The following is a 23,418-nucleotide window of genomic DNA, read 5'->3' on the forward strand; positions in this document are numbered from 1 at the left end:
CTGTCATGTCCATGTTCAAAGGGGTCCCTTGACCTCTGACCTCCAGATCAGTGAATGTAAATGGGTTCTATGGGTACCCACGAGTCTCCCCTTTACAGACATGCCCACTTTATGATCATCACATGCAGTTTGGGGCAAGTCATAGTCAAGTCAGCACACTGACACACTGACAGCTGTTGTTGCCTGTTGGGCTGCAGTTTGACATGTTATGATTGGAGCATATTGTTTTATGCTAAATGCAGTACCTGTGAGGGTTTCTGGATCAATATCTGTTATTGATCTGTGTTGTTAACTGATCTCTAATAATAATAATAAGTATATATCGCCCCCCATAGGGCTGAGAGAGACTATCACCTCTAACACTGAGTCCTGATTAGAGGAGGTGAGTCCAGGTGAGCTCTCAGGTGAGACTGATTAGTTCAGTCAGGAGTCTGCAGCTGCTTCCCTCCATGTGAGTCTCTCTGAATATTAATATCTGTTTGGTTTCATATATCTCTTCTCTGGCTGGCACTAGAGAGATGATGATGATGATGATGATGACTGCTATTGTTTAAATGTATATCTGGGGAGTTTAGTTGTTCTTCAGGTGGAGTGATATTCTAGTGGTCCGTTGTGTGTTCTGGTTGAAGGAGTCTGTTTGGGTTCTGGGCTGCGTTCTAATAGTCCTTTTCTCTCAGGACGGTTCCTAACGGAGTGAAATGACCCTCTCAGTATCTCAGTAGCAGCCGTGATGAGAGCTGTTTGAATCCTCTAAATGCAAAGGAAAGGAGCTTCAATGTTTCCTTTACTATCTCCTTTAGCAGAGGACACACTGGAGCATCCTTTACCAAAGGAAAGGAGCTTCAATGCTTCCTTTATTATCTCCTTTAGGACACACTGGAGCATCCTTTACCAAAGGAAAGGAGCTTCAATGCTTCCTTTACTATCTCCTTTAGGACACACTGGAGCATCCTTTACCAAAGGAAAGGAGCTTCAATGCTTCCTTTATTATCTCCTTTAGGACACACTGGAGCATCCTTTACCAAAGGAAAGGAGCTTCAATGCTTCCTTTATTATCTCCTTTAGGACACACTGGAGCATCCTTTACCAAAGGAAAGGAGCTTCAATGCTTCCTTTACTATCTCCTTTAGGACACACTGGAGCATCCTTTACCAAAGGAAAGGAGCTTCAATGCTTCCTTTATTATCTCCTTTAGGACACACTGGAGCATCCTTTACCAAAGGAAAGGAGCTTCAATGCTTCCTTTATTATCTCCTTTAGCAGAGGATACACTGGAGCATCCTTTACCAAAGGAAAGGAGAGAATAACATCCCACAATGCCTTGCGGCCACAGCATTTAAAACAACGCATCATTCGGCCGTTCATATCAAACGATATGCTGATATTGCATATTATTTTCATACACTAATTGTGATTCATGTTTAATATTAGTGGACAGAGACGACCATTTAGTTTCACTTTATTTTTACATTTAAATTTTTTTTACATTTCCTTGGATATTTTCATTTTATTTTTTTCTGACATTTTTCGTTCTTTTTTTACAGACTTTTTTTGGACAGTTTGAGACATTTTTTAGACTTTCTTTCAGTCATTTGATTTTTACACTTTGGGGACTTTTTCGATATTTTTTCTGACTTTTTACTGGACATTTTTCAATTATTATAATAATGAAGGTTATCTATATATAACACTCAAAACTTGTGGTCATTATGTAATTTAATAAACGGATGGAATCCAACGCCAGACACACGCACATTTACACATAGATTTACAAACAAATAAAAGTAAATCCCAACGTGGTCTGAAAACCACAAGTGGCCTACAGATCAGATCTAACAGGAAGTCACTTTCTGTGACTTCCTGTTAATTCTCTGAAGGCTGCTGGAAACTGTTTCTGACCGCAGCTTTGTGTATGTATATACATGTGTGTATACATATATATACACACACACACACATATATATATATACATAACAAACGATATATACAACGATATATATATGTGTGTGTGTGTGTGTATATATATATGTATACACACACACACACACACATATATATGTATATATATATATGTATATATACACACATATATATGTTGTTGTTGTTTTTTCTGGTACGTATTAATAATGTAAAACATTTTGAGCTGTTAAAGTTTATTTATTATAATAATAAATAAACCTTAAAGTTATTAGCTTTAAATCAAACACTTTAATAAAAAAGCAAAACTAAGATATAAAGTTTTCAGTTTATTTGTACGAATCAAACGAACTGATCGACAGATGATCAATATATCAGAATCCTCCAACAGAAATCATGTTATTGTATTATTCATCAGAAACTTCAACACATGGTCTTCTATGTGTCAGATTTGATCACATTTAAACATCCAATAATGAACACCTGACATTGTTTATATTCAGATTATATCATTAAGACTGATCAGATAAAAACATTCATGTTAAAGTGATTAATAGATGCATCAGATTACCGTTTATAAACATTAACAAAAAAACGTTTAAAAACTGAATGAATTAGTGACGCTCATTAATTTTCAGGAGAAGCTCAAATCAATAACTTGTAAATACAATACAAACAAAAATATGATCATATGAATATATGGACAGTAAGTCACCGAGTCATAGTGTGCGTAATATCGTCTAAAGCAGGAATCAGAAACCTTTACTATCTTAAAGGGCCTGTTAGTTAGAATCATAATGTCTTGTTAACAGCTTCACCTGTGTCCGTTAAGTCAACTAAAGTCAGCGTCCTGTTGCTGGCGCTTGTGCTCGCTCTACATAGACATGAAGGAGCATCACTCAACACAGTGAGGAGACACACGTCAGCTAAAAGCACAATATCACTCTATATTTCAGCTGCTTGGCAGTAATGTTATCTGACCAGACCAAGGTCACAAAGGTATTTGAGCCTTTATAATGAAGGTAACACACCTGTTGGGTCTAATTCAGAGAGGAGCTGAGTACAGACGAGAGGCAGGACACTGAAGAATCGTCTGGAGGAGATTTGATTAGAAGCTTCCAGTGTGTTTGTTCGGAAAATGTCTTTCAATTACTTTTTTGTCGTTTGCTAATTTCTCGCCGCAGAAAGCAAACTAATCTGTCCACGCTCTGTTAAACTCTCCTTTTTCCTCTGAGACTCTTCTCTCTTTTCTTGGGGGGATTTGTAAACCTGCTGTAGCTGGAGGAACTTCAGACGAGCCAACGCTATTGAGGATCGGCAAAATTAGAGGATAAGTGACGTATCGTAGACGAACGTAGACTATGACACAGTTCAGTTGACTGAAATGTTAAAACTTGTTTTATTATTCTGTGTAAAGGTTAGGGATGCACCGATACAACGTTTTCAGTCTCGACACCGACACCTGGGCTTTGGGTATCAGCTGATACCGAGTACTGATCTGATACCAGTGATTGATTAATCATCTGTATGCCTCACTGTGTGTTAGAGACTGGAATCATTCTGTTATGTGTAAGACGACATCCGGCTGGACTTAAACATTGTTTTACTAACTTTGTAAAACAAAATGTGATTAATAAACACATAGATAACATAAATCTGGTGAAGTTATTTAGTGTTAGGGACGTACATGAAACCTGCCTTGGTGGAGCTCTGCGCTCTCTGAGTGCACTTCTAGTTTTATTCAATCATCCCTCTTATCAGTGCCACTGCAGTCAGACACAGTGTGAAACAGATGATTTTGTACTTATGAATGTTTAAAAAACGGCAAATTCTCTCACAACCTCTGTAAACTGCGCCAACGCCGCCGCCTGGCCGAGCCTTCCGGAACATCACATCGGTGAAGTGTTGTCCACCGTTAGCTGTGACCATCTCATCTATTTGATCCAGGAGGTTTCTAACCTGCACCCTGTTTCCTCTCTTATTGTTGTGAAACACGGTATCTACCACCACACATGGAGACCAGTTTTGACACGTCACTGTTGGACTGGATCAGACCAGCAATGGACTGACCTCCTAGCTGGTCTCCATGAATGAAAAGCACCATGGAGTACCTACAAGCTCCACCGCCAAACAGTTTAAGAATTAGCTCAAACAGTTTGACGTCTGTTGTGGTGATGCTGCATATTTCGACCACGATGACGAGGGCATGTGGTCCTGGACTGGCCTTCACTATAAACCTCATGATCTCCTTGTGCAGCCGTTTAGGAGTCAGACCTTCATCAGTGAATCCTGGAGTGTCGACCACTGTGACCTTACGACCCACCACCACGGCTGATTTAGAGACCGTCTCAGTACTGACTGAATTAAAACCACAGGCTGATCTGAACTGCTCTGATCCCAGGATGGTGTTTCCTGATGAGCTCCTTCCTCCTCCCGGCAGGCCGAGCAGAACCATCCTCCTGTCTTTGAAGAAAGAAAACACAGAGATGTTGCTAGTTGCCCAAATGCAGTTAATTGCCATAACGTTACTCGACAAGCGCTCATAGAAGACTACACAGGGTATGATATATCACCTGAGTTAGTCACAGCTTTGGCTCTGGATAAACACAGAATATGTGAAAATGATATAAGGTGATACCTGGTGAATCAGGTTGCTGGATTCTGAGGTGGCCTGACTTGATCAGTAGCTCTCTGACTTGCTCCTGCTCCCGTCCTCCTTCTTTATTGTTGAACAGATGATACTTCCCTGAAAATGTTGTAACGTTTTCTTCAAAGAGAAAGTCCCCCAAAGACCTGTCCTTTAAAGCATCGCCACCTGTGAAGAGCAGGTGACACTTTTTGAACTCCTGAGGCCCGAGGACTCTGTTGGCTGCCATCAGGACCTTCGCTTGCTCTTTGGTGAACCGTCCAACACTGAACACCACCAGGAAAAGACAAGGTCTGGAGGACTGCAGGAGGTCCCGACACCAGGTCTGAATCTCCATCTCAGATCCTAATATTCCTGGAGTGTCGATCACGGAGATCTGTTTCCCAAACAGTTTCAGTTGCCTCGGAGATTTGTGTCGTCACCGATCTGAAGCCTTGTCTTGACTCGAACGCTGGTCGTCCCAGGATGGTGTTTCCTGAAGCACTTTTACCAACTCCAGTGTTTCCCAGAAGGACGATGACGAGACTCGGATCCATGACTGGGTGACAATAAACCTGCTGAAGACAACAGAAAGGACACAGTGAGTGGTGAATGAAAAAAACACCATGAACCTCCTAGAACCCTTAGGACATCTGGGACTAGAACCCTTCGGACATCTGAGACTAGAACCCTTAGGACATCTGGGACCAGAACCCTTAGGACATCTGAGACTAGAACCCTTAGGACATCTGGGACTAGAACCCTTAGGACATCTGGGACTAGAACCCTTAGGACATCTGGGACTAGAACCCTTAGGACATCTGGAACTAGAACCCTTAGGACATCTGGGACTATAACCCTTACAACATCTGGGACTATAACCCTTATGTAAAGGATTTACAAATGGAACAGGTTTGGTTATTAGCTAATTTAATAAATAATATTCATAGAATTATTATTATCAATAAGAATTATTAATCAACATTAATAATGAACGGGGCACCACCCTGGAATCAGGGACCAATAACCAAAACGTTAATCCAGTCTCAAAAGGGAAATATTCCCTCCAAAGGCCAGTATTTTAACACTACTTTACACTTAGGAGGTGAATAGCGAAGGGTGAATCCGAGCACTAACTCTCATAACCAGCTGTTATTACAATATGAATGCACAATAAACACAGACAACTGCTATTTAAAATAAGACCATTTATTTACATACAGTAATCTTAATCAATAATAAACACTCTAACAACATTAATCTAAATCAATATTTATCACAGCAGTAATTACTAATTAACAACACTTTTAATAAACAAATGGATGTCCTACAATGCAGCTCTAAGCACTAAACTAGAATTAAACAAAACACAAAGTGTGAGAGAGAGAGAGAGAGATGTGTGTGTAAGAGAGAGAGAGATGTGTGTGTGAATGCAAATGTGTATGTGTTTAGGTGTGAAGGAAGAGTGTCTATGTGTGTGTGTGTGGTGTGGGAGGAGCAAAGGACGCCCTCAGTGGACGTCACCACGTAAGTGGCTACGTCACGTGAGGGAGGAGGTGCTCTGGTGGCGGAAGCGCCACGGAAATTACCGACTGCGCACGAACGGGATGTGATCCCGCGTGTCGGCAAAGTGTTTGTTTGTGTGTGGTAGAAGTGGAAGAAAAGAAAGGCGGGGAGCGCCTCAAAACAGTATCACAGTCAAAACAGTAAAACAGTAAACAGTAAAACAGTAAACAGTAAAACAGTAAACAGTAAACAGTAAAACAGTAAAACAGTAAACAGTAAACAGTAAAACAGTAAAACAGTAAACAGTAAACAGTAAACAGTAAAACAGTAAACAGTCAAAACAGTAAACAGTAAACAGTAAACAGTAAACAGTAAACAGTAAAACAGTAAACAGTAAAACAGTATCACAGTAAACAGTAAACAGTAAACAGTAAAACAGTAAACAGTAAAACAGTAAACAGTAAACAGTAAAACAGTATCACAGTAAACAGTAAAACAGTAAACAGTAAAACAGTAAACAGTAAACAGTAAAACAGTAAACAGTAAAACAGTAAACAGTAAACAGTAAAACAGTAAACAGTAAACAGTAAACAGTAAACAGTAAACAGTAAAACAGTAAAACAGTATCACAGTAAACAGTAAACAGTAAACAGTAAAACAGTAAACAGTAAACAGTAAAACAGTAAAACAGTAAACACTAAAACAGTATCACAGTAAACAGTAAACAGTAAACAGTAAAACAGTAAACAGTAAAACAGTAAACAGTAAACAGTAAACAGTAAAACAGTAAACAGTAAAACAGTATCACAGTAAACAGTAAACAGTAAAACAGTAAACAGTAAAACAGTATCACAGTAAACAGTAAACAGTAAAACAGTAAACAGTAAAACAGTATCACAGTAAACAGTAAACAGTAAAACAGTAAACAGTAAACAGTAAAACAGTAAAACAGTAAACAGTAAAACAGTAAACAGTAAACAGTAAACAGTAAAACAGTATCACAGTAAACAGTAAACAGTAAAACAGTAAACAGTAAACAGTAAAACAGTAAACAGTAAACAGTAAACAGTAAACAGTAAAACAGTAAACAGTAAAACAGTAAACAGTAAACATAAAACAGTAAACAGTAAACAGTAAAACAGTAAACAGTAAACAGTAAACAGTAAAACAGTAAACAGTAAACAGTAAAACAGTAAAACAGTAAACAGTAAAACAGTATCACAGTAAACAGTAAAACAGTAAAACAGTAAACAGTAAAACAGTAAACAGTAAACAGTAAACAGTAAAACAGTAAACAGTAAAACAGTAAACAGTAAAACAGTAAACAGTAAAACAGTAAACAGTAAACAGTAAACAGTAAAACAGTAAACAGTAAACAGTAAACAGTAAACAGTAAACAGTAAAACAGTAAACAGTAAAACAGTATCACAGTAAACAGTAAACAGTAAAACAGTAAACAGTAAAACAGTAAACAGTAAACAGTAAACAGTAAAACAGTAAACAGTAAAACAGTATCACAGTAAACAGTAAACAGTAAAACAGTAAACAGTAAAACAGTATCACAGTAAACAGTAAACAGTAAAACAGTAAACAGTAAAACAGTAAACAGTAAACAGTAAACAGTAAACAGTAAACAGTAAACAGTAAACAGTAAAACAGTAAAACAGTAAACAGTAAAACAGTAAACAGTAAACAGTAAACAGTAAACAGTAAACAGTAAACAGTAAACAGTAAACAGTAAAACAGTAAACAGTAAACAGTAAACAGTAAACAGTAAAACAGTAAACAGTAAACAGTAAAACAGTAAACAGTAAACAGTAAACAGTAAACAGTAAACAGTAAAACAGTAAACAGTAAAACAGTAAACAGTAAACAGTAAACAGTAAAACAGTAAACAGTAAACAGTAAACAGTAAACAGTAAACAGTAAACAGTAAACAGTAAAACAGTAAACAGTAAACAGTAAACAGTAAACAGTAAAACAGTAAAACAGTAAACAGTAAACAGTAAACAGTAAACAGTAAACAGTAAAACAGTAAACAGTAAACAGTAAACAGTAAAACAGTAAAACAGTAAACAGTAAAACAGTATCACAGTAAACAGTAAACAGTAAAACAGTAAACAGTAAAACAGTAAACAGTAAACAGTAAACAGTAAACAGTAAACAGTAAACAGTAAACAGTAAAACAGTAAACAGTAAACAGTAAACAGTAAACAGTAAACAGTAAACAGTAAAACAGTAAACAGTAAAACAGTAAAACAGTATAAACAGGTAAACAGTAAAACAGTAAACAGTAAAACAGTAAAACAGTAAACAGTAAACAGTAAAAAGTAAAACAGTAAACAGTAAACAGTAAAACAGTAAACAGTAAAACAGTAAACAGTAAACAGTAAACAGTAAACAGTAAACAGTAAACAGTAAAACAGTAAACAGTAAACAGTAAAACAGTAAAACAGTAAACAGTAAACAGTAAACAGTAAAACAGTAAACAGTAAACAGTAAACAGTAAAACAGTAAACAGTAAACAGTAAAACAGTAAAACAGTAAAACAGTAAACAGTAAACAGTAAAACAGTAAACAGTAAAACAGTAAAACAGTAAACAGTAAACAGTAAAACAGTAAAACAGTAAACAGTAAACAGTAAAACAGTAAAACAGTAAACAGTAAAACAGTAAACAGTAAACAGTAAACAGTAAAACAGTAAACAGTAAAACAGTAAACAGTAAAACAGTAAACAGTAAACAGTAAACAGTAAAACAGTAAACAGTAAAACAGTAAACAGTAAAACAGTAAACAGTAAAACAGTAAACAGTAAAACAGTAAACAGTAAACAGTAAACAGTAAACAGTAAAACAGTAAAACAGTAAACAGTAAAACAGTAAACAGTAAACAGTAAAACAGTAAACAGTAAAACAGTAAAACAGTAAACAGTAAACAGTAAACAGTAAAACAGTAAAACAGTAAACAGTAAAACAGTAAACAGTAAACAGTAAAACAGTAAACAGTAAAACAGTAAAACAGTAAACAGTAAAACAGTAAACAGTAAACAGTAAAACAGTAAACAGTAAACAGCAGCAGGAATCCTAACTGCCGCGCGGGAGATGTACTAGCTGGGTTATTATTACTCAGATGCTCACGTTAGTCAGCCGTGCACTGGTCTTTTAATAATAAACTACAGCTATCTTCACGTTTGGCAGGAGCTAACACAAGGAGCACACAGTAATCAGACAGTCAGCAACAGTAAACAAAGCAACATAAACAAGCAAAGCAGAGCAAAGCAAGTTAAATAAACAAAAACAACAGACGGACTCGGCGGTCCGTACGTTCAGTATAAATCAACAATAGTTATTAACTTATTGGAATATACAATCTCACTAGTCTCTGCCCAGACACAAGCCTCTTACTTGAATCGCTTCTTCGGAGCGATAGTGGAGTATATCGTCGTTAATTGGTCCGGCGGCGTCGCGCTGGCTCGGACAATAACGGGCCGTTATGATGCTCGTCAGCTGATGAACGGCAGGGCTGGCTCTCCGTGTGGCAGCGGATGGAAGCAGCTGATGTGAAGACGGCGGGGCAATCGTCTCTTCCTTGGTGAAGGACGCGGATCCGGGTCTTCCTTCTATAGGTATGGTGGTCTGGACGTCTGATGAACGGCGGGCTGGACCTCCGCGTGGCAGCAGAGGGGAAAGCAGCCAGAAATGAAGGAAAAGGCGGTGCGCTCGTTTCCTCTGATGAAGACGGTTGTCCTCGGCTTCCTTGGTGAAGCCGGGCTGTAGTCTTCCTTCTGCAGGGATGGGGATCAAAGTCTGATGGACACAACAATTTCTTAAACTCGTCCAGCGAGGTCAGGAAATGTGGCTCGAGTCTTAAGGTGAACGCCGCAGCGTTGGGTACCTCCTGTAGCAGCGTTGGGTACCTCCTGTAGCAACGTGAGTCGCAGTGGAAAGGGCTGAGATTCAGGTGAGCGTGCTTTTATCTCCTGTGAGGAAAGTGGGCGTTTCACCGGAAAGACCCCACGTTTCCTATTAGCCTCATCCAATAGGGCTGCTCCCGTTTGGATTCAACTGAGATCTCGCGTGAAGACGCGAGATCTCATGAGCTGGCGGTTTAGTCTTTGTTCTGTTATCAGGCTTTAAATCACCCATGTAGGCCGGTATCTTAGGCTTACTCCTAAGCTCTGCTCTAGGCCGCTCTTTGTCTCGTGAGGTCCCTACACCTTAGAACATCTGGGACTAGAACCCATTTGACATCTGGGACTATAACCCATAAGGACATCTGGGACTAGAGCCCTTTGGACATCTGGGACTAGAACCCATAGGACATCTGGAACTAGGACCCTTATAACATCTGGGACTAGAAGCCTTGGGGTTATAGTTCCAAAACCGTTGCTACGTATAGCAGACCGTTGCTACGTACAGCAGACCGTTGCTACGTACAGCAGACCGTTGCTACGTACAACAGACCGTTTCTACGTATAACAGACCGTTGCTATGTATAACAGACCGTTTCTATGTATAACAGACCGTTGCTATGTATAACAGACCGTTGCTATGTATAACAGACCATTTCTATGTATAACAGACCGTTGCTATGTATAACAGACCGTTGCTACGTATAACAGACCATTTCTATGTACAACAGATCGTTGCTATGTATAACAGACCGTTGCTATGTATAACAGACCGTTGCTACGTATAACAGACCATTTCTATGTACAACAGATCGTTGCTATGTATAACAGACCGTTGCTATGTATAACAGACCGTTGCTATGGGTGCAGCTCTGATGTCAGACTCTGGAGGACCGTTTTTGTGTCAAAAATATTGATTTCTCCACAAAAATGACCGTTTCGCTGTACATTATCCCATACTTATATTATATGTTTATATTATCTGATAATAATATTTATTATTATATTATATATTATCTGATAATAATAGATATTATATTATATATTATATGTTTATATTACTTGATGATAATAATAGATATTATTATATTATGTTTTATCTGATTATAATAGATTTTATTATATATTATGTCTATATTATCTGATAATAATAATAATAGATATTATTTTATTATATATTATGTCTATATTATCTGATAATAATAATAATAGATATTATTATATTGTATATTATGTTTATATTATCTTATAATAATAGATATTATTATGTTTATATTATCTGATAATAGATGTTATTATATTATATATTATATGTTTATATTACTTGATAATAATAGATATTATTATATGTTTATCTGATAATATAATTTATTATATTATATATTATATCTATATTATCTGATAATAGTAATAAATATTAATATATTATATATTATATGTTTATATTATCTGATAATAGGTATTATTTTATTATATGTTTTATCTGATAATAATAGATGTTATATTATATATTATATGGTTATATTATCTGATAATAATATTTATTATTATATGATATATTATATGTTTATATTATCTGATAATAATATTTATTATTATATGATATATTATATGTTTATATTATGTGATAATATTCCCCTTGATCTCTCTGCGCGCTCCCGCGAGGTGCGTGCAGCGGCCACTTTCAGCGCATGCACACGGTGCAGACAGACCAGCAGAAAAGATCTGAACAGAAATAAAACTTTTATTTTTCTTAGTTTGATTTCCTGCTTTAGTATGAAAACATGAAACAGGTTTTAATCTGTTAGAGAAAAATAACCATAAAAACTGAGTTCTGTTGTTTCCAGGTTTAATTTAATAAGATGATAAGCAGACCTCTCTCTATATATACAAATATGTATATATACAGATACATAATGTTTATATACCAAGATTAACTCACGTGAAGCAGATGAGAAGAGATGTGTTTTGAGGCGGGACTGGAATGTGGTGATGGAATCAGAGTCTCTGATGAGATTGGGGAGTGAGTTCCAGAGCTTGGGAGCTGCCCTGGAGAATGCTCTGTCCCCAAAGCTGCAGAGGTTGGACTTGGGGGTGGAGAGTAGACCAGCCGAGGTGGATCTGAGGGACCGTTGAGGTTGGTAGGGGGAGAGGAGTTCAGAGAGATAGGGGGGTGCAAGTTGGTGGAGGGCTTTGTAGGTGAGGGTCAGGATTTTGTAGGAGATCCGGTGGGAGACGGGGAGCCAGTGAAGGTCTTTCAGGACTGGGGTGATATGATGCCATAATAAAGCAATAAAGCAAATAATGAAGTCTGTCATACATCAAATACAGATATGAGCTTTCTTTCTCCATCTGGTCTACTTCATCATCCCTTTCATCATTATTCATTACTGTAGTTGTGTTTTATATCACATAGAGGCTATATGTTAATATATATACTGTTATAGTTGTCTTTTATATCACATAGAGGCTATATGTTAATATATATACTGTTATAGTTGTCTTTTATATCACATAGAGGTTATATGTTAATATATTTACTGTTATAGTTGTCTTTTATATCACATAGAGGCTATATGTTAATATATTAACTGTTATAGTTGTCTTTTATATCACATAGAGGCTATATGTTAATATATATACTGTTATAGTTGTCTTTTATATCACATAGAGGTTATATGTTAATATATTAACTGTTATAGTTGTCTTTTATATCACATAGAGGCTATATGTTAATATATATACTGTTATAGTTGTCTTTTATATCACATAGAGGCTATATGTTAATATATTTACTGTTATAGTTGTCTTTTATATCACATAGAGGTTATATGTTAATATATTAACTGTTATAGTTGTCTTTTATATCACATAGAGGCTATATGTTAATATATATACTGTTATAGTTGTCTTTTATATCACATAGAGGCTATATGTTAATATATTTACTGTTATAGTTGTCTTTTATATCACATAGAGACTATATGTTAATATATTAACTGTTATAGTTGTCTTTTATATCACATAGAGACTATATGTTAATATATTAACTGTTATAGTTGTCTTTTATATCACATAGAGACTATATGTTAATATATTAACTGTTATAGTTGTCTTTTATATCACATAGAGACTATATGTTAATATATTAACTGTTATAGTTGTCTTTTATATCACATAGAGACTATATGTTAATATATTAACTGTTATAGTTGTCTTTTATGTCACATAGAGGCTATATGTTAATATATATACTGTTATAGTTGTCTTTTATATCACATAGAGGCTATATGTTAATATATTTACTGTTATAGTTGTCTTTTATATCACATAGAGGTTATATGTTAATATATTAACTGTTATAGTTGTTTTATATCACATAGAGGTTATATGTTAATATATGTACTGTTATAGTTGTCTTTTATATCACATAGAGGCTATATGTTAATATATGTACTGTTATAGTTGTCTTTTATATCACATAGAGGTTATATGTTAATATATTAACTGTTATAGTTGTCTTTTATATCACATAGAGGTTATATGTTAATATATTTACTGTTATAGTTGTCTTTTATATCACATAGAGGTTATATGTTAATATATTAACTGTTATAGTTGTCTTTTATATCACATAGAGGTTATATGTTAATATATTAACTGTTATAGTTGTCTTTTATATCACATAGAGGTTATATGTTAATATATTAACTGTTATAGTTGTCTTTTATATCACATAGAGGCTATATGTTAATATATGTACTGTTATAGTTGTCTTTTATATCGCATAGAGGCTATATGTTAATATATTAACTGTTATAGTTGTCTTTTATATCGCATAGAGGTTATATGTTAATATATTTACTGTTATAGTTGTCTTTTATATCGCATAGAGGCCAAATGTTAATATATTAACTGTTATAGTTGTCTTTTATATCACATAGAGGCTATATGTTAATATATTTACTGTTATAGTTGTCTTTTATATCACATAGAGGCTATATGTTAATATATTTACTGTTATAGTTGTGTTTTATATCACATAGAGGTTATATGTTAATATATTTACTGTTATAGTTGTCTTTTATATCACATAGCGGTTATATGTTAATATATTTACTGTTATAGTTGTCTTTTATATCACATAGAGGTTATATGTTAATATATGTACTGTTATAGTTGTTTTTTATATCACATAGAGGTTATATGTTAATATATTAACTGTTATAGTTGTCTTTTATATCACATAGAGGTTATATGTTAATATATTTACTGTTATAGTTGTGTTTTATATCACATAGAGGTTATATGTTAATATATTAACTGTTATAGTTGTCTTTTATATCACATAGAGGCTATATGTTAATATATTAACTGTTATAGTTGTCTTTTATATCACATAGAGGCTATATGTTAATATATTAACTGTTATAGTTGTCTTTTATATCACATAGGTTATATGTTAATATATTTACTGTTATAGTTGTGTTTTATATCACATAGAGGTTATATGTTAATATATTAAATGTTATAGTTGTCTTTTATATCACATAGAGTGATAACCTTAATCTTGTCTTAACTTTGTCTTAACTTTGTTTTAAGGGAAAGTGAAAGCAGAGCTAAGATACACCATCTTAAACTTAGTTAACAGTTCAAACAAACAAAATGGACGTCTTAGTTCATGCAGACAAAAAAAAAAGACAATCGGGTTGATTCTGGTCCTACTCTTCAAAATAAAAGTCATAGAGGACAAGTCGGTCACAAAAAGGGAAACACAAGTATTTCAACAAGTATTTCAACAGGAGTCTGAAGAAAACTGCCTCCAGAACGTAGAATCAACAGTTTGAGTTCGTACAGTTAACAGGTTTAATGTGGCTGAAACGCTGATGTGCACTGTTCACTTATTCTTCCTTTTCAAAGTAAAACACTCACCATTACCTCTAGTTAGGGCACAGCGTCGTACATTTTATTTATACACACACACATATATATATATAGTATACTATATATACTGTGTATATATATATATATATATATATATATATATATATATATGTATGTATATATATATATTTACACATACAGTACGTATTTAAATATATATGTAGGTATGTATATTCATATAGATATATATGTGTATGTATATATATATACACATACATACATATGTGTATGTATACATATACATGTACTGTATATGTGTATCTATGTACATATACATACATACAAACTAGGGTCATCAAAGATGACTCGTTAACGCATATTCGTTTGAATGCCACTAATTTCTTCAACACAACTTGTGATTTTTAGGTCGTAGATAAACTGTGTGAGAACGGAACAAAAGGAAAGAGTTAAATCAGAGACTCCTGTTGTAAATATTACAGCCGGGTTCAAAACATTAGTTAGTCAGTTAATGATGACATCATTATGGGTGGTTATAGTTAGCATTATTAGCATCTACCATCACAATCACTGATTTAATGCTCCACCAGACTGGTTCCACTTCAGACTGGTTCCACTTCAGACTGGTTCCAGTGGGACTGGTTCCAGTGGGACTGGTTCCAGTGGAACTTCAGACTGGTTCCAGTGGGACTTCAGACTGGTTCTAGTAGGACTTCAGACTGGTTCTAGTGGGACTTCAGACTGGTTACAGTGGGACTTCAGACTGGTTCCAGTGGGACTTCAGGCTGGTTCCAGTGGGACTGGTTCCAGTGGAACTTCAGACTGGTTCCAGTGGGACTTCAGACTGGTTCTAGTAGGACTTCAGACTGGTTCCAGTGGGACTTCAGACTGGTTCCAGTGGGACTTCAGGCTGGTTCCAGTGGGACTTCAGGCTGGTTCCAGTGGGACTTCAGACTGGTTCTAGTGGGACTTCAGGCTGGTTCCAGTGGGACTTCAGGCTGGTTCCAGTGGGACTTCAGACTGGTTCCAGTGGGACTTCAGGCTGGTTCCAGTGGGACTTCAGACTGGTTCCAGTGGGACTTCAGACTGGTTCCAGTGGGACTTCAGGCTGGTTCCAGTGGAACTTCAGACTGGTTCCAGTGGGATTTCAGACTGGTTCCAATGGGACTTCAGGCTGGTTCCAGTGGGACTTCAGACTGGTTCCAGTGGGACTTCAGACTGGTTCCAGTGGGACTTCAGGCTGGTTCCAGTGGGACTTCAGACTGGTTCCAGTGGGACTTCAGACTGGTTCCAGTGGGACTTCAGACTGGTTCTAGTGGGACTTCAGGCTGGTTCCAGTGGGACTTCAGGCTGGTTCCAGTGGGACTTCAGACTGGTTCCAGTGGGACTTCAGACTGGTTCCAGTGGGACTTCAGACTGGTTCCAGTGGGACTTCAGACTGGTTCCAGTGGGACTTCAGACTGGTTCCAGTGGGACTTCAGACTGGTTCCAGTGGGACTTCAGACTGATTTCCTGTCAGTCATTTTTGTTAAATTGTCAGAGTTTTGTCTCTTCTCTTATTTCTAGCAGGTAGTTTTTATGTCTAACTGATAATCAGTTGTATGATGTAGAGAATAAGAGCTCTGTGTACTCTGAGTAAAGGTTTTATTATTTTATAGAGGAGCAGGAGTGCTTTTATTTGACTAGTACTCAGTGTTAGATGTTGTGCTTTTATTTTGAAAGGTCATCGTGCTGCGCATTTCTGCTCAGAGAGAGAAGAGAAGAGTCATCGTCCACTCAGCTCCTGTTGTTTTCTGGTGAGTTTGTTGTTTTTAGTTCAGTAGATGATCTTTTCACATCTGAGCAGGTGTGAATACAGCATGTTTACAGTGTATATATACACATCAGTATGTTTTACTACTTTTTCTTCATCTCCTAGTAAGAAAATACTGGGGTGTGTCTGTTCCTTTAACTTTTGACTGTGATTTGGTGTTCTGATGGAGGAACCAGCTGATTGTGTTCGACTTTATCAGAAGTTTTAAAGATAATTCAGATTCACTAGAAGTTCATAAGAATCCACGTTGAGGTTAGTTTAGGATGTTTTATTCTTCCACTTCTAGTTAGGGCCGGAGCACCGACAACGTCGGGCCAGTGAATGCCCTATTGAACCTGTAAGGATTCTTCTTGTTATTTTTCTCCTCCCAAATGAATCGCCTTTTTGAGGCCTTTGCCATGCTCAAAATTAAAATAAATATATTTTAAGGGTCTCGGGCTTGTGTGATGCAAAATGACTCGCTAGCGCCCCCTAGACAGTTGGAAAAATGTACCCCCTCGTTCTGGTTTCACCTGCATGTATGAAATTTGGCAGACTGATGTAACATGTGGAGACGCACAAAAAAGCCTCTTGGAGGTATGCCCAAAACTCAACAGGAAGTCAGCCATAAAAGTGCAATTTCCGTCCATTTTTAGCATTTTATAGGCCGTTTACTTTAATGAACTCCTCCTACAGATTTAATCAGATCGACTTGAAATTTGGTCAAAACCATCTTAAGACCTTCAGGATGAAAAGTTATCAAAATGGTGAGTTTTCACTGAACGACCTGACCGTGGCATGGCCGCCATTTTGGGCCATTTGCCATGAAACAGGAAGTTGTTGAAACTCAACTGAACATATTCCAATCTGCCCCAAATGTCTCATGTATGATAAGGGTCCAGTCCTGAGGACATTTACATGTCCATATTGAGTCACGCTCATAGCGCCCCCTACTGACAACAGGAAATGACATGTTTTCTATTTTAATGTACTCCGAGCAGGTTGACCAGATCCACCTCAAATGTGGTCAGAAAAGCCTTAAGACCTTGATGATGCATTATAGTGAGGACTGTGAGTTTTCGTTGAACGGCGTTGCCGTGGCATGGCGGCCATTTGGCGTGATTCGCCATGAAACAGAAAGTTTTTGTACGTTTTTGTAACTTCAGCATACTTATACCATATGCATATATACATTATATATGATATATATATACATATAGATATATATATATCATCTATATGTATATATATATGTGTATATATATATATCTATATGTATATATGTATATATACATATACATATAGATATATATATATTTATATATATATATATCATATTTCTCAAGCATGACGGTGGTCCAGGCCTGAGGTAATTTTCACGTCGATATAGACTCATAGCCCCGCCCCAAAACATTAGCCTCGCCCCCTTTAATAACTCATGAACCGTTTGTAATAGAGTCTTGTGACAGGCGTCATTGCACTCATCAGAGTTTCGGGTTCATTGTGCCTGGCCGCTTCAATCGGCGTCCCGCCAGTACCCCCAACGTGGGGAAAGGTGCGAAGGCCCGTTCATCACTGCTCGCAGATTTAATTTGTTTTATTTTTAACTCTTAATCTTATTTTAGGGTGTTTTACTCTACTATGATTAGTTTATTGTTTTTGTCACGCTGGTTATACAAGTACAATCGTGTGAAATACTTTTTGCTGGGAAGCTCCATTAAACAGAAAAAGTTATATTACAATAAATAAAAGGAAATACTTTGTACAAGGGCATAATAGAACATATATATAGATAGATATACAGTATAAGAGGCAGTGAGATTAATATGGAAGCAGAGTTGGATACTATACAAATATTGCACAGGCATCTATTTATTTATTTTTTATATTGCGCATATTGTATTGATTGAAGTGTTGCATGTTTATTGCACTTTTTGTGAGAGAGTGACGTATGAATTATCTATTCAGGAGTCTGATGACCTGGGGGAAAACCTGTTCCTCAGTCTGCTGGTGTGAGTCCTCCTGGGGGGGGTCCTGTATGTTCTACCAGAGGGAAGGAGGGAGAACAGGCTGTAGTGGGGGGGTGTTGTCCTTAATGACCCTCAGGGACTTCCTGAGGCACCGCTGGGTCTAAAAGTCTTGAGTCGCCTCAGAGCGTCCAGTCTCTGCTGGGCTTTCCTGACTACAGCGGTGGTGTGGGTGGCCCATGTTAAGTCCTTATAGATGTTGACACCCAGGTATTTAAAGGTGTCCACCCTCTCCACTGCTGTGCCGTTGACGGTGACTCCTGTAATCCACGATGACCTCCTTGGTCTTTGAGATGTTCAGGGAGAGGTGGTTGTTCTGACACCGCTGTTCCAATGTGGTCACCTCCTCCCTGTAAGCCGTCTCGTTGCCATGGGAGATCAACCCCACAACTGCTGTGTCGTCCGCAAACTTCATGATGGTGTTTGAAGCTCTTGTTGCCACACAGTGGTGGGTGTAGAGGGAGTACAGGAGGGGGCTGAGAACACAGCCCTGTGGTGCTCCTGTGCTTAGAGTCAGTGAAGTGGAGGTATGGTTGCCCATTCTAACCACCTAGTTTTATTATGAGTGATATAATAATAGCTCCCTCTACGCCCGGCTACTGGCCGACTCCGTCCCAAAACCGGCTGCAGCGCCATCAGCGCCCCTGCTGGAAAAATCATGTGCACTCAGTTAATAATGCTTGTGAGAATCTTCAGTGTTGGTTTGGTCCAATGTATTCTCTTGTGTTTTAGCCTCAGTTTGGTGCAGCATTTTACAGTGTTTTAGCTGGACTTCCGTCAGGAAGTCCAGGATCCAGTCACACAGTGTTGTGTTCAGGCCCAGATCCTTGAGCTTACTGACGAGCCTGGAGGGCACTATGGAGGGCTCTCTGTGAGTCCTTTATGAACACTTCCTCTAGGTCCGAATGTCTGCAGACTTTGACTGAGGGAATTACCCACAATTCATAGCAATGTGACTTTAAACACAGGGTCACCACGGTTACCAGGGGAAGCCCAGAGGTGTAAAACTGGTCGCTCTGGTCCTTCATTTCTGCAGAGTTAGCAGCTCGGCGTTAACTTGCTTTGTTCCTGTTGCTTTTAAAGTTAGCTGGCCGACTTTGTTGTAGTCTCTGGCTTTAAACTGGTTTACTGTGGGTTAGCAGTGCAAACTGAGCTAAGCAGGATTATATCAGGCAGGTTCTTACGTCCTCTTCCTGTCCTGACTGTCTGCTGTTAGCAGGTCAGTCTCTTTTAATCATGGGTACATTTTCACACCTAGTTGTGAAAACTGAAGGACCCTGCTGATGTCATGGGTTACAGTAACCAGTGGTTACTGTAAACGTTGGGTCTATAGGCGGAGTTATGGACTCAAGGGGAACTGGAGAACGTAGTTCAATGGCTCAACATGAGTGATGCAGATTTTCTTTAATTCCTGACGGTGTTTGTTTGGATTGATCTTTTTTTTTTTTGGTCTTTGAATTAAACCAGACAGCAGTAGATGATACTGATCCAATAATTCACTCTTTCAGCATTATTTATACAATATAATTACTAACCTAGAGTGAATCATACTGTAGTTCATAGTAATAAGCATCTAACTGGGTAGAAGCATGCTGAAGTTCAGAGAGTACCAACAATGAATCCTTCCTCTGTGTGTCTTCCTATCAGCGAGGTGAAAACCAGTTGAGGGGATTTCCATGAATACAGATAAAGACTTTGTAACTTACTGAATCTGATCCTTTTCTCCAGCAGGTTTTCTGATCATCAGTCATGAACCCAGATCTTCATCCAGATCTCACCATCGTCCTGCTTGGAAAAGCAGGAGTTGGTAAAAGTGCTTCAGGAAACACCATCCTGGGACGACCAGCGTTTAAGTCAAAGCCTGCCTTGAAATCAGTTACAGAAGAAATCTCTGAACAAAAAGGAAATGTCTTCGGGAAACAGATCTCAGTGGTCGACACTCCGGGAATATTAGACAGCAAAGACACGGAGGAGAAGATCAAAAGCTGGTGTCAGGAGCTCCTGCAGTCGTCCAGACGTTGTCTGTTTCTGGTGGTGCTCAGAGTTGGACGGTTCACAAAGGAGGAACAGAAGGCTGTGAAGGCGGCTATGAGAGTCCTCGGGTCCCGGGGGTTGAAAGAGACTTACCTGCTCTTCACCGGAGGTGATGCTCTAAAAGACAAGTCATTGGAGGATTTTATCATTAAAGATGAAGATACACTTCCAGATGTTGTTAAAATGTTTGCGGGGGCGTATCACCTCTTCAACAATGAGGATGACGATGAAGAACAAGTCAGAGAGTTGCTGCTGAAGTCAGGCCATCTCGAAACCCAGCAACAACCTGATCCACCAGGTACCGTGTGATCTAATTCTTACATGTATTCATTTTAAGTAATGTCATGGTTTTGGATGACGTCATGTAGGCTACTGATCTTTATCAGAGTTAGGAGTGAACCCTCACAGCTGGAGGCTGGTGGTGTTGGTTGTTACAGCTCCTATCACTGAAGTCACTTTTAATCAACGGTTGACAAACAGTGACAACACAGAGTTCACATGTGAAGAGCAAACTGGTGCACAACATGTTTGACCATTGACAGGTGATCACCAGATCAACCATGTTATCAGCCTTGTGTCTTCGTGGTCACTAACCAGAGTTTGCCGGCGACAGCCGTGGCTGGATGCATTATGTTTTTGGGTTGTCCATTCTTGTGAACGTGATATCTCAGGAACACCTGCAGAGAATCTCTTCAAAATTGACACAAACGTCCACCTGGACTCAAGGATGAACTGAGTAGAATTTGGTGGTCAAAGGTCAAAGGTCACTGTGACCTCAAAAACACGTTTTGGCCATAACTCAAGAATGAATCTGCTAATTATGATAATTTAACACAAATGTGTAACAGGAAGAAGTGATGACATTTTGGACAGACATGGATGTAAAGTGACACTTGGCTGGTTGGCGGAGGCGTACAACCGCGAGGCGGTTATTCCAGTTTAGGAGATGTTTTACTGACTGATGTTTCAATCAGTTTTCAGACTGTAGTTATGAGAAGGTAAACTCATCTGATTCATTTGTTTTCTATCTTCCAGCTGATGTTTCCAGAGACAGGAGGGTCGTGCTGTTCGGTCGACCTGGAGCTGGAAAAAGTGCATCAGGAAACACCATCCTGGGATCAGATCAGTTCAGATCAGCCGGTGGTTTTGATTCAGTCAGTACTGAGACGGTCTCTAAATCAGCCGTGGTGGAAGGTCGTAAGGTCACAGTGGTCGACACTCCAGGATTCACTGATGAAGTTCTGACTCCTGAACAACTGTGCCTGGAGATCATGAAGTCGATAGTTGAGGCCAGTCCAGGACCACATGCCCTCGTCATCGTTGTCAGAATAGGCAGAATCACCAAAGCAGACGTCACACTGTTTGAGCTACTTCTTAAACTGTTTGATGGTGAAGCTGATAGGTACTCCATGGTGCTGTTCACTCATGGAGATCAGCTAAAAGGCCAGAGCATTGAGGATGAGATAAAGTCCAACACACTCGTGTCAGAACTGGTCTCCATGTGTGGTGGTAGATACTGTGTGTTTCACAACGGAGCCAAAAGAAGCAGAGAGCAGGTTAGAAACCTCCTGAATCAAATAGATGAGATGGTCACAGAGAATGGTGGAGAACACTACACAGATGAGATGTTCAGGATGGCCCAGACGTTCTTTAAAGAAGAAATGAACCGGTCAGGCGGCGGTGATGACAAAGTAAAAGAAAGGAACCGGTCAGACAGCAGTGGTGACAAAGTAAAAGAAAGGAACCGGTCAGACAGCAGTGGTGACAAAGTAAAAGAAAGGAACCGGTCAGACAGCAGTGGTGACAAAGTAAAAGAAAGGAACCGGTCAGACAGCAGTGGTGACAAAGTAAAAGAAAGGAACCGGTCAGACAGCAGTGGTGACAAAGTAAAAGAAAGGAACCGGTCAGACAGCAGTGGTGACAAAGTAAAAGAAAGGAACCGGTCAGACAGCAGTGGTGACAAAGTAAAAGAAAGGAACCGGTCAGGCGGCGGCGGTGACAAAGTAAAAGAAAGGAACCGGTCAGGCGGCGGCGGTGACAAAGTAAAAGAAAGGAACCGGTCAGGCGGCGGCGGTGACAAAGTAAAAGAAAGGAACCGGTCAGACAGCAGTGGTGACAAAGTAAAAGAAAAAGTATGGGAAAGAATTGTACGATATGCAGTGTTTGGAGCCGTTATAGGCCTATGTGTAGGAGCATTGGTAGGGATAGGGATAGCAGTAGCAGCAGTAGGAGGAGGAGTAGTAGCAGCAGTAGGAGGAGCAGTAGGAGGAGCAGCAGTAGGAGCAGTAGGAGGAGCAGTAGTAGGAGCAGTAGGAGGAGCAGTAGTAGGGGCAATAGAATGGGCAGTAGGATCTTGGTAGTACCAGGAGCAGGAGAAGGAGAAGGAAAAGGAGCAGAATAAGTATGCTTGGCTTATACTTGTATTTAATCTTTTGATTGAGATATACTAAAGGAAATGATAAGTTAGTAAACCTGTATACAAGCACTATATAACTGCAAGTCCATTTACCATTTAGCATAAAAACTATTTAAGGAGTAGTTTACTGGATTAAGTAATAGTAATTAGTTAAAGACGTATTGTCCGTCACTCCTCTGTTATTCAGTGACAGACTTTAATAGTTTTATATTTGATTTGATTTCAGTAATTTGAGTGAGTTAATTAATCTTTCTGTTTTAATAACAATACTTTGTGTTTTCCAGATGA

At 38.2% G+C, this 23,418-nt stretch overlaps 2 protein-coding genes across 2 annotated transcripts; one reads left to right on the forward strand and one right to left on the reverse strand.

Annotated features, from left to right (window-relative positions):
- Positions 1–421: 421 nt before the first annotated feature.
- Positions 422–23,418, forward strand: LOC119475966 (GTPase IMAP family member 8-like). Its single transcript, XM_037749119.1, has 5 exons — positions 422–451; positions 16,584–16,657; positions 20,409–21,012; positions 21,750–22,812; positions 23,415–23,418. Exons 3-5 carry the CDS (start codon positions 20,430–20,432, stop codon positions 23,416–23,418), a joined length of 1,650 nt encoding a protein of 549 aa, XP_037605047.1. The 5' UTR covers positions 422–451; positions 16,584–16,657; positions 20,409–20,429.
- On the reverse strand, positions 3,744–5,039 carry LOC119475643 (GTPase IMAP family member 8-like). Its single transcript, XM_037748522.1, has 2 exons — positions 4,556–5,039; positions 3,744–4,380 (listed from the first exon to the last, which is right to left on the reverse strand). The coding sequence occupies exons 1-2, from the start codon at positions 4,899–4,901 to the stop codon at positions 3,896–3,898; spliced, it is 831 nt and encodes a 276-aa protein (XP_037604450.1). The 5' UTR covers positions 4,902–5,039; the 3' UTR covers positions 3,744–3,895.

The sequence above is a fragment of the Sebastes umbrosus genome, chromosome 17, assembly GCF_015220745.1.
Source record: "Sebastes umbrosus isolate fSebUmb1 chromosome 17, fSebUmb1.pri, whole genome shotgun sequence".
NCBI classification, from domain to species: Eukaryota; Metazoa; Chordata; class Actinopteri; order Perciformes; family Sebastidae; genus Sebastes; species Sebastes umbrosus.

Coding starts and splice junctions, on each gene's coding strand:
- LOC119475643 (XM_037748522.1), bottom strand. CDS start 4,901: ATGGAGATTCAGACCTGGTGTCGGGACCTCCTGCAGTCCTCCAGACCT. Junction 4,381..4,555: donor CCAGCAACCTGATTCACCAG/GTATCACCTTAT, acceptor CTTTCTTCAAAG/ACAGGAGGATGGTTCTGCTC.
- LOC119475966 (XM_037749119.1), top strand. CDS start 20,430: ATGAACCCAGATCTTCATCCAGATCTCACCATCGTCCTGCTTGGAAAA. Junction 21,013..21,749: donor GCAACAACCTGATCCACCAG/GTACCGTGTGAT, acceptor TCTATCTTCCAG/CTGATGTTTCCAGAGACAGG.